The following is a 16,671-nucleotide window of genomic DNA, read 5'->3' on the forward strand; positions in this document are numbered from 1 at the left end:
CCCATGTTCTACTTAACCATATTTCTATGATTGCTGATGACGCCATCCAAATCTAGGTATCCTATGCAGCCGAGGCTGCAAATGGGTATAAAAGTTGGATAGATTAGATCCGTGTATATTGAATTGTTCCCACTGTCCATAATGCATTGTAAAGGATAATGCTTTTGATGGTGCGATTTGTTATGGGTGGTTTGGCTACCAAACATGATTATTCTAGAAAACTTTTTTAAGCAGATTCAGTTTGAACTTCTTTCTCCCTCCCAATTTCCCTCTGGTGGAAGATACTGAAAATTGTTTTATGATGTTTGTCTACTGTTGTTTGTCATGCAGGTTGTAGGTGATGCAAATGCTGTAAAAAATGCTATAGCAATTATTTCATCACGCATAAGGGAGAGTCAGCATCGTGACCGCAGTAATTTCCATGGACGAATGCATTCACTAGAGTGGTTTTCCCCTGATGATGATTATATTCCACCGATAAACAATACATCACGTAAATCATCTATGGATGGTTCTTTTGGTTCTCGGATGTCTACTATGAATTACAGAGGCAACAATTATTCCTCACGTCCATCTGGCTTCATTGAAGCTGGGACTGCTCCTATGGCTGACAGTGGACAGGCTCTGTACGGTGAGGATCTTGTGTTTCGGATACTTTGCCCTATTGACAAGGTTGATAGTGTTTTTGGGGAGCCAGATGGCATAATAGATTTACTTCAAAATGAAATTGGTGTGGATGTCAAGGTTGCTGATCCGGTGGCAGGGTCAGATGAGAAGATAATTACCATTTCTTCTGAGGAGGTACTTACCATCTCTCTATGTTTATTTAATAACATGTCACTTGAGTAGATAGTTTTTCTTTAGCATGCGCCCTTTTTCTTTTCCCCAGCTGTTTTTGGTGATAAATTGCGTCACTTTTTAGCTTTTCGAATCAGATATTTTCATTTACAATTTTTAGAGACTTGAAAGACATTTGACAAATGAATTCATCTCCTTTTGAATTTTGAATTCTACATATTCATAAAGGTTTCTCACATATCTTTGGTTTTGTTTATCCTTAGGGTCCTGATGATGAGTTGTTTCCAGCTCAAGAGGCTTTATTGCATATCCAAACTCAGATTGTTGACCTTGTTCCTGATAAAGATAACATAGTAACTACTAGGTTGCTTGTTCGATCGAGTGAAATTGGATGTTTAGAGGGAAGAGATGGATCATTATCTGAAATGAAAATATTAACCGGTGCAAACATACAGATACTGTCAGGAGAAGAACTTCCTTCTTTTGTATCAGGACCCAATGACATTGTGCAGGTTTGCTACTTAGATACCTATTCCTATGAATGAAATAGATCTTAGCTTCTCGGTGTTAGCTAAATCCAGGCAGGAAGATTCAAATTCTTGAGTCTTAAGTTCTTCTATCTCTTGGCCATGGGTTTGTTAAGTTTAATAAATGATGGATGAGATGATAGGATGGATTTACCTTATATATTCTGAATAGCACTTTGATTTCCTCTGCAGATTGTGGGGGAGATAAAGGCAGCTCGAGATGCTCTTGTTGAGATCACATCACGGTTACGCAGTTACTTGTATAGGGACCCTCCACCTCCAGCACCACCTATCACTGCAACAACATCCATTGGGAATATTTCTCCAGACTTAACTCCAGCTCGTGATGGACAAACTGCCAATGACCCTCCTGGTGGATACTATCAGAATGTGCCAACTCCAGCAACGCCATCATCATCAAAGGTTGTACTTATGCTGCTTTCTTTTGATTTTGATTTCCCTTTCACTGCTTCATTGCTGGTATTTGTTTTTCTTGAATTGCATATGTAGTAAAAAAAAGGTTCTCCAATCTTAGAATTGAGTTTTCCTTCAGTTTCTTTGGAAGAAAATCTTTAACTGCTATGTGGTGCACAACTGAACATCTTGAAGTACATCAGGACCCTTCTTTATTCTAAGAATATGGTTATAAAAGTTAATTATTTTTTATAGGAAGTTATGAAATCTGGTGCGGAAACAGTGAAGCAGACTGAATCTGAACGACGTGAAGATGTTCCAAGTGCAATTAGCATGTGGCTAAGTTTTGCATTATTTCACTCTTATTTGGTCCTTTTTTATAGTTATAAAATGAAGGTTGCAGCAAAATTGCTCAATCTTTCTGTTATAAAGTATTTTCTAAGAAAATTCCATTTAAAGAATGAAGACTCTTTCAATTCATTTCCAGTATTTTTAAAGGCTATTCTAATAAATAGTGCCTCTCTTGCTTGTAATTTTCTTTTAGGATCGCTGTACCACTTGTTACTAGGAGTACACTTGAAGTTGTCATACCGGATTATGCTGTTCCCAAGCTGATAGCAAAATCGAAAAACAAACTGGCGCAGATCAGCGAGGTACCGAGCACTGCTTTCAACTACCTATTTTGTTTATGTTTACTTTGGTTCAATCTAGTTTTCAAGTAATTCATCTCTTGGTGGATGTATTTGTGGTGTAGTTGTCTGGTGCGAATGTGACTCTGGTAGAAGATAGACCAGATGAGACGCAAAAGATCATTCAAATATCGGGTACTCCGGAGCAGTCCGAGAGAGCCCAAAGCTTGCTTCAAGGCTTCATTCTAAGCAGTAAGTCTATCGTTATCAACGTCTTTGTTCGTTCCTTAGCCCTGTTATTGTAAACCGATGTCTCACTTGGATCAATCGGTTTCTGATTCAGCACAAGAAGATGGACCTTAATCTACTGCTAGGACGCAGACCTCAAACCAATGTCTCCACGTAATCCGATTCTCCAGATGTATAATTCTGGACTTATTATGAGTTTTTGTTCACGGTCATGTAGGCATAAAACAATCGTATGTCTTTTACTTAAGTCTCTGTCTTGGATTAAGAACTGTGGGGAGGATGAGAGCTCTATTGTAAATTGTAACATGAGGAGTTCTCTGTCTTGGTGTTTTTCCTGCAATGCTTCAATTTCCCCCTGAAATTAAGAAAGACTGCGGTGTACAATTCGGATTAATCAATTAAGAGATTGAATATGGTGTTATAAAAAAAGTACAGTCAAAATTTTTTAGAATAAAACAACAAAATCATATTTTCATATGTAATAGGGTAAGGGGAGGTAGAGTAGTAGGCTGTCCCCAACGCCAGGTTGAGAACAACTTTCGCAGAAGAATTCCGACAGTCAGAAAATTAAAAATAAATATAAAACACAATGCATGTATAAATAAATAAATATAGTTGAACAGTTTTTTTATGCAGTCTTCAGATGCGCGTCTGTAATAGGAAGTAATTTCTGTAAATAAATTCCTGCGTAAAAATCTCTGTATATAGATAGAAATGTAAGATCTGGATAAATTTAAAAAGATGAAATATGAAGAGAATGATACACAGAAATCACGATAACAATCTACGATAAGGAATAAAGTCAAATGGATTAAAACCTAAACTAAGGCAACAATACTACGCTACTCTAGTTCTAAGCCTTCATAAATTCAATGTCAGAAACGTATAAAAAGTAGAAGTCATGGAAATTACTACAAAGACATTATAAAGAAGAAAGAGATACTACACCCTATGGCTGTGACCCACACTACTCGGCTACCCAGGTTTTAAGTCTCCATACTTTCCTAATAGTGCTCATTATTTTTTTTGTTTTATTAATCGGCGACGGTACTAATTTTAATACTAGTTATCGATTGTCGGTATTTTTTTATAGCCTTTTTATTTTCTCTTGTTTTTTATTTTCAATAAGTATGTTTGTATGATACATTTTCCTCTGCCTTTATGACATGTTTTTTTCCTATCTTTTGGCATGCTTTTCGATAATTTATATTTGTTTTCACTTATCTTTTTCTAAGGGTTAATTAGATATTATCATGACTAATTAAGATGATGTTTATCTGTTTATTGATCTTTCATTCTTTGTACTCTCGGATTGGATTTAGATACTCATTATTCATTCGTGGATAGCTTTTCACGTCAGTTGTGTTTGATTTGTGATTTTTCGGTAGTCTTTTAGTAGCTTGATCCCCTTTGGTGATTCGTTTGTTAATGTAATCAAATCTGTTTGTATCTATCTTTGTTTGAGTTTTATTTGTTAGATTCTAATATTTCATTGTATGATTCTTATGTAATAAGTTGCTAGTTTTGTTTCAATAATTATAGTAAATTGTCCTAGTTATGTATTTAATTTACGATTATGATCGTAAATCTTTATTGTAATTTAGGATATTTTTATTTTGAATAAAATTAATGATTTGTTAGATTATATTATAAAAACGTTTGGGTAAACTAACCCATTAGTCACCAAACTATGAGATATGTTTCATTTTGGTCACCAAATTAAAAATCTCATAAATTTAGTAATGAATATTATAAATTACTATTTTTTTGGAATAATTTAGGTGATTACAAGATAACATATGTTCAAAACTTTTTTAACCTATTGACAATACAAACATGTCCTACAAGCATAGCTGTTTGAACTCAAGACTTTTAAAAAGAATAATCTTTCCCACTGAAGTCACTTGATATAATAATGCAATTATTATTTGATATTATATATTCTAAAATTTTAGTTTTAATTTTAAATAATTTAATAAATTTAATCTTTTATCTTTTTAAACTCTATCAATTTGATCCAAGAAACTTTTTCCTAATAGCTAGCCCAAAACACTCAACCCATAATCACCTCCTCATTTTAGTAAAATGACAAAAATAAAACAGACCCTATAGTTTGGTGACTGATGGGGTAGTTTACCAAAACTTTTGGATCCTTGTGTTCTTGCACATTTTACACGCAGTAAAACGGCATGTATGTTTGCCGTTTCAGCCTATCCTACTCTTTCTTACCTTTTTGTTTTACCTCAGAGGCCAGAGCCTCAGTATCCTAATCCTGAACTATCATAGCTCGAACGTTGAGGGGAGTGCGGGGGCAACAAGGGCATGGCGTTTGCGATTTACAGCTCAACTTTCTTCACTGCTTCTTCAGTTTCACCGCTACTTACATTGGTAAATGGTTCACCCCTCTTTTGTTTCCCAATTTTGATATCTCCATCTTCTTTGTAATATTAAATTTTAATTCATTTTTTTGGGATTTTTTCTCCCCTTGGTTTGGCCCAGGCGAGAACAGGGACTGATTCATGGCGCCTCGACACCCATTTAAGCTCACAGGTTTTATATTTCGAAACCCATTTTATTTGTACTGTTTAATTACCCGAAAATACTTTTTATTATTTTTATGATAAATAATTCTTTTCAGATTGTTTGCCGATCTCAAAGCGAGGGCGGTGGTCGCCGTGTTTGGCGTCGGAGAAAATTGGTATATATATATTTTTTTCTAAGTTCTTTGTTTTCTTGTGCATATGATAATTATTGGGTAAAGAACACACGAGTTCACTTAAGTATTCTAAAATGATCTTTTTGGTCACTTAACTTTCAATACAAAATGGTCATTAAATTTATCGAACTGTTACAAAATGATTATTAAATTTTATCGAAATGTTGCAAAATAGTCATTGAAATATCAAATTTTTACAATTTTTTATAACGTTGCAATTACATGCTGTAACGATTCGATAAGTTTAAGGATCATTTTGTAATTTTTGAAAGTTCAGTAGTTCGATGACCTCTGATGTACTTTATCCAACTTTATTTTGGCAAGAAATTTGGTGTCTGTTAAAAACTGATAAGATGTTTGAGCATTCATCCTTTTTTCTCAGTAGAAAATGTATAATCATATTGGAATTTCATGCTAACAATTACAGCTTAGAGACTGATTGAGTTGCTTGTTGTGGGTTATATCTTCTCAATGTTGATTTATATATATTGTGAATCAACTCAACATTGCTTGTATTTCACTAAAATTGGGATAATTTAGGAGTTGAGTTACGAATAAATGTTAGTTTAATTTTTACGTTCTCGTACACGGTGGAAATCTTCCGGCATTTAGGATCGAGTCAAGGTTGTATATACTTAGCGAAACGAAATTTCGCGCTATACCTATCTTTGGACCTTGCTTCATATGGATGTGCTGTCATGGTGAAAATAGTGCGCTTAATGGCATTTAGTTGCAATGTTTTCGTGGGAGTGGATGTTTAGTCTTCCTTGTGTCTGTTCAGGCGAAGAAGGATGAAATGTTGCAGTACAAGATGGAGCGGATTCCGTTCCTGGAGGAGCAGGTTAGGAAGATAAGGGATGGAGGAAAGCTGTTGACGATGGACATCGAGAGCTGTTGCTATCTGAGGACAACCGTTTTGATTTCGTGAATGATGTAGCGGCCGAGGCCAAAGAATACGTCGAGAGTAACCGGGATGAATATGGAGGCTCGAAGAAAGCTATACATCATGTTATCAGTAACCGTGTCAATGATTCTGGGTTCTACCGCCCAGATGCATATGCCGAATCTGACCCTTTCAGGCCCGCAGGTTATTTGAAGGAAGAATTCACCTGAATTTTCTAAACGGTAACGTTTTACATACATATACATATAAAAACTATTAAAGGCTGAAGGTTAGTGTACACTAAGCTCAAGACTTGATGATGATTGCATTAATCAGTTGGTTAAGTCTTAAATTCATAATTTCTCTTTCTTTTTTGTTTTAATGGATGTTTGTTCTTGTTCCTCCTTGATTTAGGGTTAGTATTTGCAAGTTATTTGAATAAGGTGAAATAGGCCTTTACTAGCTTTTGTTTTAGTAATGTTTGCTCATGAAGCTAGGGATGGCCATTTTACCCAAACCCCATTTTGACCCGATACTCTAGGGTTATTATTCTTTTAACTTTTTTCATTTGACCTGGAAATGATAATATAATTGGCGTTTATATATTTTTGGGATAATTGTAATAATATTTCTCTTTATATTTTTTCTATTAGATCTTTATTTTACTTAATAAAGATAAAAATTATATATATATATCGGGTCAGTTGCGGGTGTGGGTGTTTACCCCAAAATTGGGTCGGATGGAACTTTCTGGTGTTATATTTGAGTTGGGTTTGTGTGGATGAAACTTTCCTAAATTCGGATCCAATAACAAGTTCAGTGGTGTTATATTTGGGTTGGGTTTGTGTGGGCCAAAAATAATCACGACAATGAGAAGAATGTTGCATTAAAATTGGGTGTTCGATGACAAAATTTAAAAGAAAAATAGAGGATAGTGATCAAAACAAAAACACACTAATTCATGGATGACTAATAATGTAGTATACCCTAAATAAAGAGAGACAATGAGACTCTGTGTTGGAAAAGCTGAGGCTATTGAATCTTGAGTGTCCATATCTCAAGTTTGATTTCATTAAATGAAGTATCCAGCCGATGACAAGGGCAAATAAGAAAAGGAAGTTAATTTCATTATCTGACGTGGCAAATTCTGAACCGCAGAACAGAGAATACTATCTCAAAGGGTAGTGAAAAATTCGTAGAGGATCACAGCCCACGTAGAATACAATCCGTTAAATCAGTTTGAGGCTTAATTTCACTCTCTTATCATCGACAAACACCGCCCACAGTTAACGGAGGAGATTCTCATCATCCTCACAAAAACAGAACTCGTAGCCCCAATTTACCCACTTTGACTCGGATACTGAGTCAACCAACAGAAATGGCGTTACCCGCTCCTCAGTTACAAAGATTCCTTGCAATCCAGTTCAATTTCACCTCCAATACCAAAACCGCTTACAGAAACCAACTAACCACCTCAACGGGGATAAGATCCAGAATCCCATGTCGTTGCTCCGCGATTGCAATCAACGCTCCTTCTTCGCTATCCGATGTCTCTGGGATCCGTTGGGGGTCTGCCAGCGTGCAGGGAAGGCGCGAGGAGATGGAGGATGATTTAGTTGTACGATCGGACGGCCTTGATGGATTCTCGTTCGCTGCTGTCTTTGATGGCCATGGCGGCGTATATTCCGTCAAGTATCTCAGGCATGGAGCTTATCAATGTTATAAATTTCCTTTTGCATCTTCTATTGTTAGCTTATTAGCAAATACTAATTGATTTGAGATGGTTCGGGTTCAAGCAGAGATGAGCTGTATAAAGAGTGTGTTACAGCTTTGCAAGGTGGAGTTTTGTTGAACGGAGATTTCAACTCTATTAAGAAGGCGTTAGCGGAGGCTTTTGAAATTGCTGATAAAAAGTTGCTAAACTGGTGAGTAAAATGGAAATATGCTTTGGAACTTACAAATATTGGAAATGGATTGTAGTTTAATTTTGTAGTCTTAATATAATTGTAGAATTTTGTATATTATTGGTTGAAGGATTAGCTGGTGTTTCATTTTGTTGAAGGCTTGAAAAGATTGTAGATGGCAACGATGAATCCGGTTCAACCGCCACTGTCATGTTAATTGGAAATGAAGTGCTCTTCATTTCTCATGTTGGTGATTCTTGTGTGGTATGGATGCCTGCTCCAATTTCAGCTTTTGTATTAAAACTTTTTTTTTAAACATTAGAATCCTTGAGACTAATACTTCTGGGTTTCCTGAGAAATAGGAACACTTTGAGAATTAGACATAAAGACCTTTATTCTTTGAGTGGATTATCACTTTTTCATTCTTTTGACAGCTGATACATTGATGCAGGTTCTGTCCCGTGCTGGAAAAGCACAAGTCTTGACTGATTCTCACCGACCCTATGGGAGCAACCAGGCCTCTTTTGCAAGAAATTAAAAGAATCAGAGAAGCAGGTGGATGGGTGTGTTTTTTTTATTTTTAATTATTTTTCTTTTATTTTTTCTGTTCTTGATGATTATCTTTTAATTAGTAATTATATCACAGTATCACCGATCTTTCTTGTGCCAACAAGAGTTCTTATATTGTAAGTTATATTAAAACATAATCAGAAACTCCAGTGCCTCAAACAAGTTTGTCTTACTCACACTGCTCTGATCATAAGTCTTTTTGTTGTAATGTCCATATATAGATTAGCAATGGTAGGATTTGTGGTGACATTGCTGTATCCCGTGCTTTTGGTGACACTCGATTTAAGACAAAGAAGAATGAGTTCGGTTCTTTCCTTGCTCTCAACTTAAAGTCTTCTTTTGTATGAGTTTATGTATATGTTCTATACATTTATGCGTACATCATAATGGTATTGGTTTTGCATCATTTGCTCAGAATGCTGAAGAAGGGAGTTGAAGAAAGGAGATGGTCTGAAAAATTTATTTCCCGGGTATATCTTCTACAGTTCCTTTCAGTTTCATCTTCCCACTTTTAATGTGGGTTCATTGAGCCTTGGTTTATGTTTTACTAGTTAATTAGAGTAAAATCTAGGTCAAAGTGTTTTCCTTTGTTAGCAAAAGTCAGACTATTTGAAATGTGTTTCAAACTTACAAGATTGCTTGGTTTTCAATGTTTATTTTATTTCAGAGTAGTCTTCAATGATGACTTGGTCATTGCATCTCCAGATACTTTTAAAGTAGCTTTCGGGTCAGATGCAGAATTTGTCCTGTTGGCATCTGATGGTTTATGGGATTACATAAACAGGTTTCCTTAGCTATTTATGCTCTTAAACTCTTTCTATTGCACATGAAGCCTTTTTTTATTAGTATGCTGTAAATTCAGTTTGTAGCAGGATGTGACTGACAAATCTATGATTTTCTTTTTCTCTTTCAGTTCAGATGCAGTCACTTTTGTTCGGAATCAACTACGTAAACATGGAGATGTTCAGGTGATTTATACATTATACCAAACTTCATCAACAATAACTGAATCATAACTTCCAGTTTTTATCAGATATACATAATAAACTTGCAGATGATATTCTTACCTTGGTTTAGTTGTAACTTTCCCCTTATTCCTGATTCAGGTAGCATGTGATGCACTTGCACAAACTGCTCTGGTAATTAATTACAAGAGTAATTTGTATTTTTGAATTAATTTTACTTGTGTATATGTATTTGCTGCAAAAGTTCCAGTAACCATAGAAATTTGTCATACCGTGCAGGATAAAGGCTCACAAGACAATGTCAGTATTATCATTGCTGATTTAGGGTATGCAGCTTTTTCTACCAGTATATGATTTCTTTTATGTTTGTAAAGCTTAAATTGAGCTGTCTGGACATCATTTGGATCAACCTCTACCACAGAACCAATGCTTAGTTGTTATATTAGTCTTTAAATTAACCATTACCAACTCTTTCCACTTTAAAGGCTTATTGCAGCCAGTGAGCCACCAACCGAATGACATGTGCAGTAACTATAAATCAAAATCCTATATCATTTTAAAAACTAGAAAGAACAGTCTCTGGTCCTTGGTCTTAGTCCTTGATTACAACATTAGAATCTAGGTAGCATGGGGAAACATAATAGGAACTACACAGAAATGAATATCAAGTGAAAAATGCTGCTGTTCTTTTTAGTTTGTCTTAGCTTTGAAGTGCATCTGATCAGTCTTTGCTTTATGAATTTACATAATATTCCTCTGCCACTGTTAACTTTTATGTTCCCTTGGTTTGACCATTGCTCAGGCATACCGAGTGGCAGAATTTGCCAGTTGAACAACAAAATTTTCTGTTTGAATTTGGCCAAGCTTTAGCTACAGTTGGTGTTGTGTCACTCGGAATATGGTTGTCGTCTCAGGTTTCTTTTTGAATTTATCAAGTTGTGTACATACAAATGAAGGCAGAATTTGAAAAAGTCTGTATAACGGAACTGTCTATGTTAGCTGGTAGCACTTGTGGAGAAATTGATGTAGGCTAATGATCCAGAATGTTACTGTCTAGTTACATTTGTTTCTTTGCGTTGATTTTTGAAATTCCCGCGCCTATATGATAATTAATGCACATCATATATTACAATGGCGTATGAACAATTGTGCATTTGTTCCCAATAGAAAATGCAAACTTAATTATTTCATGAATTAGCATTTTGATTTTGACCCACATAATAACCATAATTGTCCATTTTCCCCAAATACGTATATTTATTTGATTAGGACGAGTTGATAAAATTATATCATAATTTGATAATCAGGATGGATCAATTATAAAATTTGACGTTCCAAGCTGTATTCTTTGAGTACTCTTTTAACATATGGAATATCTACAACAAATTATTAGACTCAAACTACTCAATATGTATCTTTTGAAAGAAACACGATGTAAAAACAATACAATATATCAAGTAACAGGCAAACAGACAAGAAAGTAGTTTTACAAACATAAATCTCAACATTAAGAGAGTTCAAGAACTTCATTAATTGTCATTAAATACCCATTACTCATTAAGAAAGTAATTATTCCTCTGTCTAATTATTGCCTAAACTAATTAATATCATCACAGTTTTATTTCCTTGATATATATATATATATATATATTCAATACTTGGATCTTATTTTTTTTTTAGGCTTAATGGTTCTTGAGGACTTCAAATTTCTGGGAAAAAATCATTTCGGTCTTTAAACTTCTTTGCATCTAATTAAGATCTTAAACTAGAAAATCAATCAATATGTTCTTTTGATGTAGACCATCACATGTGACCTTTAAACATTATCATTCATAAGTTGATTGTCATGTCATCACTATGGACGATCATTTTAGTACTGTAACAGTTAACAATAGTTTTTGTTGATCAAAAGATCACATTAATTAATTTTCTAGATTTAAGAATTTAATTGAATGCAAAAGGTTCATAGACTAAATTGATTCTTTTTCCTCAAAATTTTTAAAACTTCAGAAATCATTAAAACCGTTTTTTATTATCGGAAGAGGGACTAGGCTTAAACCTGGAAAATACCAGTACTACTTAATCAACATAATTGGGTCTTGTATACTTGAATATTATGTAAATATAGAAATATCAGGGCTTGCCAGGTTTCTTCCTAGGGTCGTGCTTTGGATTAGCGCCAGGATCATCATAATCCAGCATTCCACCCAACATCAACACCTTCCTCGCTGCATTCATCTGGAATCGGATCATCTCCTTCCCACCCTTGAGAATATATACAAATATACTAAATCAACACCATTTCCTTAACAATACCTACATTATCAAAGACAAGGAATACCTGTTCAATCGAGTATTCCGCTTGCTGAATGCCACCCTGAAAGCCTTGGACCATACCATAGGAGAAAGGCATGAGGAGGAGCAAAGCCACCACAAGAAAAGTCCTGAACCAAGAAGCTTCTGCTGCCATGGCTGATACGTGGTTGAACCATGGGCAAGGGAAGCTGTGCTTTTGTATTGGTAGTAGAGGGTGTGAAATATAGCATACATATGGAGAGAATACTGAAGTGTTGTTATGGCTAGGTGTTCCCATACCCCACCCAATAGCAACAGAAGAAGCATGGTGCATTCCCCCCCTCCCACAAAGTCAACTACACTGTTTCTTTATATTGTTTGCATCACCAAATTGCAAAAAGTCTTTGGTTTGCATTGCTCAGAGCCTCGGGTTTAATGTATCATTTTAGGATATGTATTTATCACCCTTCTTTAAGAAAGTTCCAACTGTTCATTAATGGAAGACTGGACATTGCAATTTCATGCCACCCGTTTCTTACCAATATGCAGTGGAGAAATTGTAGGTTTCATTTTCATGATAAGTTTTTGTTATATCACCATCAACAATCATCACCAACGGAGTTAAAAATCAAACATGAGGAGGGGTAAATATCTATCAGAAATCACTTTGAAGGAGAACAGTGGTTTAGATCATCATGTCAATTCAAAGGAAGTTAGTGGCCTAAAAATCCGATGAAATCAAATGGAAAGCATTTTGGCGGAGTGTGGGAATTTGGCCACTTCCATCTACTCCAATAGCGGGAGCACCACTTAAAACAGTAATGGACCACTGCTTGTGGCTCTCTACTTTCAATGTTTTATCTTTTTATGTACACGCCGACTTAAAGGATGTAAATGAACTAAGTTTGAACAAATAATGTTATGTTTGTTTATTTTTTTTAAGGTGTTCATGTTTGTGTCCGGTTCTTGTTGGTTTAAATTTTTAATATTGTGTTCATATTCGTTTATTTATTTTTGAAGGTGTTCATGTTCGTTTATTTGTGAACTTATTCGTTTAGTGTTTGTCCAGAGTTCATTTATAGTTCGTTTATACGCTCAATTTTTAGTTTTACTCTTTCATTTGCAAGTTAAAGAAAAATGGTAAAATTACATCACTAGTGCTTAAACTCATTAAAATTCACGGTTTAAATTTCAACTTTACCATGTGTTTAAATTAGTCACTACCTTCACCAATATTTAAAATATAAAAAAAAGGAAAAGGAAAATCGGATAAATGAGCTTGTTCATGAACATAAATAAATGAGTAGATAAACGAGCTTGTTCGCAAACATAAATGAACCGAACATACATTTGCCCGTGTTCGTTCGTTCGTTTATTAAATGAATATAAAAAATTCACACTCGTTTATTTAACTTAACAAACAAATATAAACGAAAGGGGACTTAATTTAATTTTTTTTGTTGTCGAAGGTTAAAATATAATTTTATCATTTTATCAATGTGAAAATTTATAATTTAGACGAGTAGGAATAACAACGAACCTAATATCTATAATTTTAGAATTATTTAAATATGAATCCACCAACAATCATTTAGTATAGTGAGATGGGACATTAAATTCTTTAAACAAGGTTAGAGGTTCAAATCTTGGTGTTCTAAATAAAAAAGTTGAATGGAATGATCGTCTCATAATAAATTTATACTTATAAATAATATAAATTCAGATAATAAATTTGTTGAAATTTAATAATTGCCCAAATATAAATCGAAATAAATATCAAAACAATTGTAATATAAAATAAATTCATTATTTTAGTATAATGGTGGATGTTTTTTAGGTATGGACTAGAGAAGGATTTACAAGAATACCTCTCAAAGTGGCATATACTATTCATTTTGGATGCTTACAATAGAACTTTTTTTTATTCAATCTCTGATTTTTGAACTTCTTTCATTGCAATGTACAATCACGAAAGGCACTCATATGCTGAAAATGGATGGAATTATACGTTTAGTATATGAGCTTTTTGTAACCCTAAATTTTGACTAGTGACTAAAATGTAAGTTTTGAAAGTTTAAGGGCTAAAGTATAAACTCTATAAAAGTTTAGGGACTAAAAATATAATTATGAACAGTTATATATTTTAGCCTGTAAATGAACAGTCTGACCTAAAACAATGATTTTTGTGTGAATCAGATTTTCGGTACGTAATTTGTGTTAAAAGCTATAAAGAGATAAAGTTCGATATACGAATCGTATAATCGGATCGAGTCATAATTTCACGAAAATTGGGGATGTTAGAAAATGGTTGGAAATATGATTTACATATTTTAGATTAGATAAATTTAGATCAGATCAGCATAATTTTTCAGATTTGGTTGGACAGTGAAGTTTTAGTGACTAAAATATAATTTTTGAAAATTGCATGTCCAAAGTGAAAAGTCAAAGCCAAGTTGAGATATTTTTGACTAAGGAATATTTTATTGGGGAAAATAGCATACGATAATTTTAGGATTCATTAATAGCTAAAATGAAATTTCTTAAAATTTGAATTAAAAATTCAATTAAATTAGTTTTAAGCCAAGTGTAACAACTTTTAAATACTAGAATAATTGAGAAAAAAATCAACATCTTCAGCTCCTATCTTCTTCTTGGCCAAAACTCCTCTTGCTTAAGGTAAGAAAACTTTTTTTTCCAAAATTTAAAGTTATTTGAATGATTTTTGGACTAGTTTGTGAAATAGAGAATTATTCTACATGAAATTCTCTATCATTTGGCATAAATATTGTATGGTGAAGATGTTTGTGTGATGAGATTTGTTGATTAGGATTATGAAGGGTTTGGTGATTTTGAAGAGTTTATGAAGAATTTTAATGTTTGTAAGGTTGGAGATTAATTTTAAAGTATGTATGATGATTTAAACTATTTATACATGCTTATATTAGGTTTGGTCACTTTAGTGTTTATGGAGAACTGATGAATTTTGATTCAATTTGAGGTTGTAGTGATTGGAAATGCATGAATTTGATCATGTGAGGTTGAAATCATGCTTGAGATTGAACAAAAAGTCCACCTATTATGACATGATGTATTCTGCCATAGGTAAGAGATTAAGGCAAAAATGTTGAAATGTTTTTTCCTATGGTCTAGAATGAATATTAGAAGTGTTCTATGTGATTTGGAGGTTGATTTGAATCAATTTGGAAGATTGAGTGAGAGAAAGGGCTAATGTACAAGTTTTGAGAAGTTTGGGACTTTAATGTGAAAATGTACAATTTAAGGGACCTAGTATTGATTTATAAGGATAATATACTGGAATTTAAAAGTTAGAAAAGATGTTAGGAACTTAAATTTCAAGTTTGATAATTTTAGTGGATGAATTCAAAAGGTTTCTAAAACTTTAGGGACTTGATTGTGATTTTATAAAGGTGATGTTAGTATTTTGAACAAGAAATTTGAATGCTGGAAAATATTATTATCATGCTGGTTTTTGAGCTTAATTAACGAGCTTGAATCAAATTGAGTTTATGAAGTTGGGTGATTGAAATTGAAAGTTTAGGAAAGTTTGGGTTGAAATTGCAATATTTTAAATGTTAAAGGACTGAATTGGATATTTTATTAAGGTGATGCAAATTTTATGTGATTAATGTGAAGTGATTATAATAGTGAAGGGCCATTATGGATTAAATAGGAAAGTTGATATGAATTCTAAATAGAATTCATAATTAGTGGTTGGATTATGAAATTAGTAAAAGTTGAAGAGTTGATAGTGAAACTAAATATTCATGGAATTTAAGGAATGTTTTGAGAAGTTTGAATTATGATGGAAGTACGATTTAGTTTTATATCGATTTAAGTATCGATTTTATTTTTATCGAATTTTATATTTAAGTTTAAATTATGTTAGTTCGACGCTAACACAAAGCTTGAATATTTTATGATTTTATATCATGTTGTCCTACTATGGTAAATTTAGTTATCCAAGTAACTCAAAAGAGAAGGAAAAGATGCAGAATTAGAAGATTATCGTAGAGAAGATTCAATAATAAGGCAAAGGTGAGTGCATTTCATTTGTATACATGTTTCGACCAAACATTGGCTTGCGATGAGACAATATCGAAGTTACATTAAGAAGTGACTCCCAGTGTTATGTGAAGTGTGATTCAATTTTATATGTTTATTTAGTAAGCTAATAGAACTAATAAATAAGTCAAGGACACTAGTTGGTAAAAACTGCCTAGAAATTATGTTTTGAATAGTAAGTTTAGAAAATCATCATAAATTCTAAAAAAATGATTAGAGGATGAATATTATACCATTGGATTCGTCTATCAGTTTAGTTTCGTTTAGAATAAATGGAAATTGATTTTGATGAGTATACAAAAAGATATGAATTTTTAATCAATGATAGGTTAGAAAACAAGATTACAGATTTTGTCCAAAATAACTTCTGTCATTCAATTATGAAAATTTGCTATAAATCGTACAAGTGAAACTAGACAGAGTGACTTATATGGTTAATTTTTATTCGAGTCTAGTTTTTATTGGTTCAAATGGAATATTTTTTAATATAAAGATTAATACAGAATAACAGTTCTTTAAAGGTAGTGCAAACTGTCAGAATATAAAATTTCAATAAATTGTGTAGTGGAAGTAATTTTTAAAGCTTAGTGAGACTTATATTTGATTTATAAGTGTTGAAACATTTTAATATTTCGATA

At 33.4% G+C, this 16,671-nt stretch overlaps 2 protein-coding genes and 1 pseudogene across 2 annotated transcripts; all 3 read left to right on the forward strand.

The window, feature by feature from the left end:
* Nucleotides 1–293: 293 nt before the first annotated feature.
* Nucleotides 294–2,949, forward strand: LOC120155373 (RNA-binding KH domain-containing protein RCF3-like). Its single transcript, XM_039166942.1, has 7 exons — nt 294–801; nt 1,062–1,310; nt 1,518–1,748; nt 1,995–2,074; nt 2,284–2,392; nt 2,494–2,620; nt 2,712–2,949. The coding sequence occupies exons 1-7, from the start codon at nt 325–327 to the stop codon at nt 2,729–2,731; spliced, it is 1,293 nt and encodes a 430-aa protein (XP_039022873.1). The 5' UTR covers nt 294–324; the 3' UTR covers nt 2,732–2,949.
* Nucleotides 2,950–4,865: 1,916 nt separating this feature from the next.
* LOC120155374 lies at nt 4,866–6,807 on the forward strand (annotated as a pseudogene).
* Nucleotides 6,808–7,485: 678 nt separating this feature from the next.
* LOC120155378 (protein phosphatase 2C 57-like) lies at nt 7,486–10,732 on the forward strand. The gene is given in 12 exon segments (XM_039166944.1): nt 7,486–7,917; nt 8,016–8,141; nt 8,279–8,384; nt 8,572–8,643; nt 8,645–8,683; nt 8,912–8,991; nt 9,106–9,159; nt 9,358–9,474; nt 9,604–9,658; nt 9,797–9,829; nt 9,935–9,981; nt 10,458–10,732. Coding segments are annotated over 12 exon segments (1,176 nt in total). The 5' UTR covers nt 7,486–7,594; the 3' UTR covers nt 10,582–10,732.
* The last annotated feature ends 5,939 nt before the right edge of the window (nt 10,733–16,671 follow it).

The sequence above is a fragment of the Hibiscus syriacus genome, unplaced genomic scaffold, assembly GCF_006381635.1.
Source record: "Hibiscus syriacus cultivar Baekdansim isolate YM2019G1 unplaced genomic scaffold, ASM638163v2 tig00111167_pilon, whole genome shotgun sequence".
Classification (NCBI taxonomy): Eukaryota; Viridiplantae; Streptophyta; class Magnoliopsida; order Malvales; family Malvaceae; genus Hibiscus; species Hibiscus syriacus.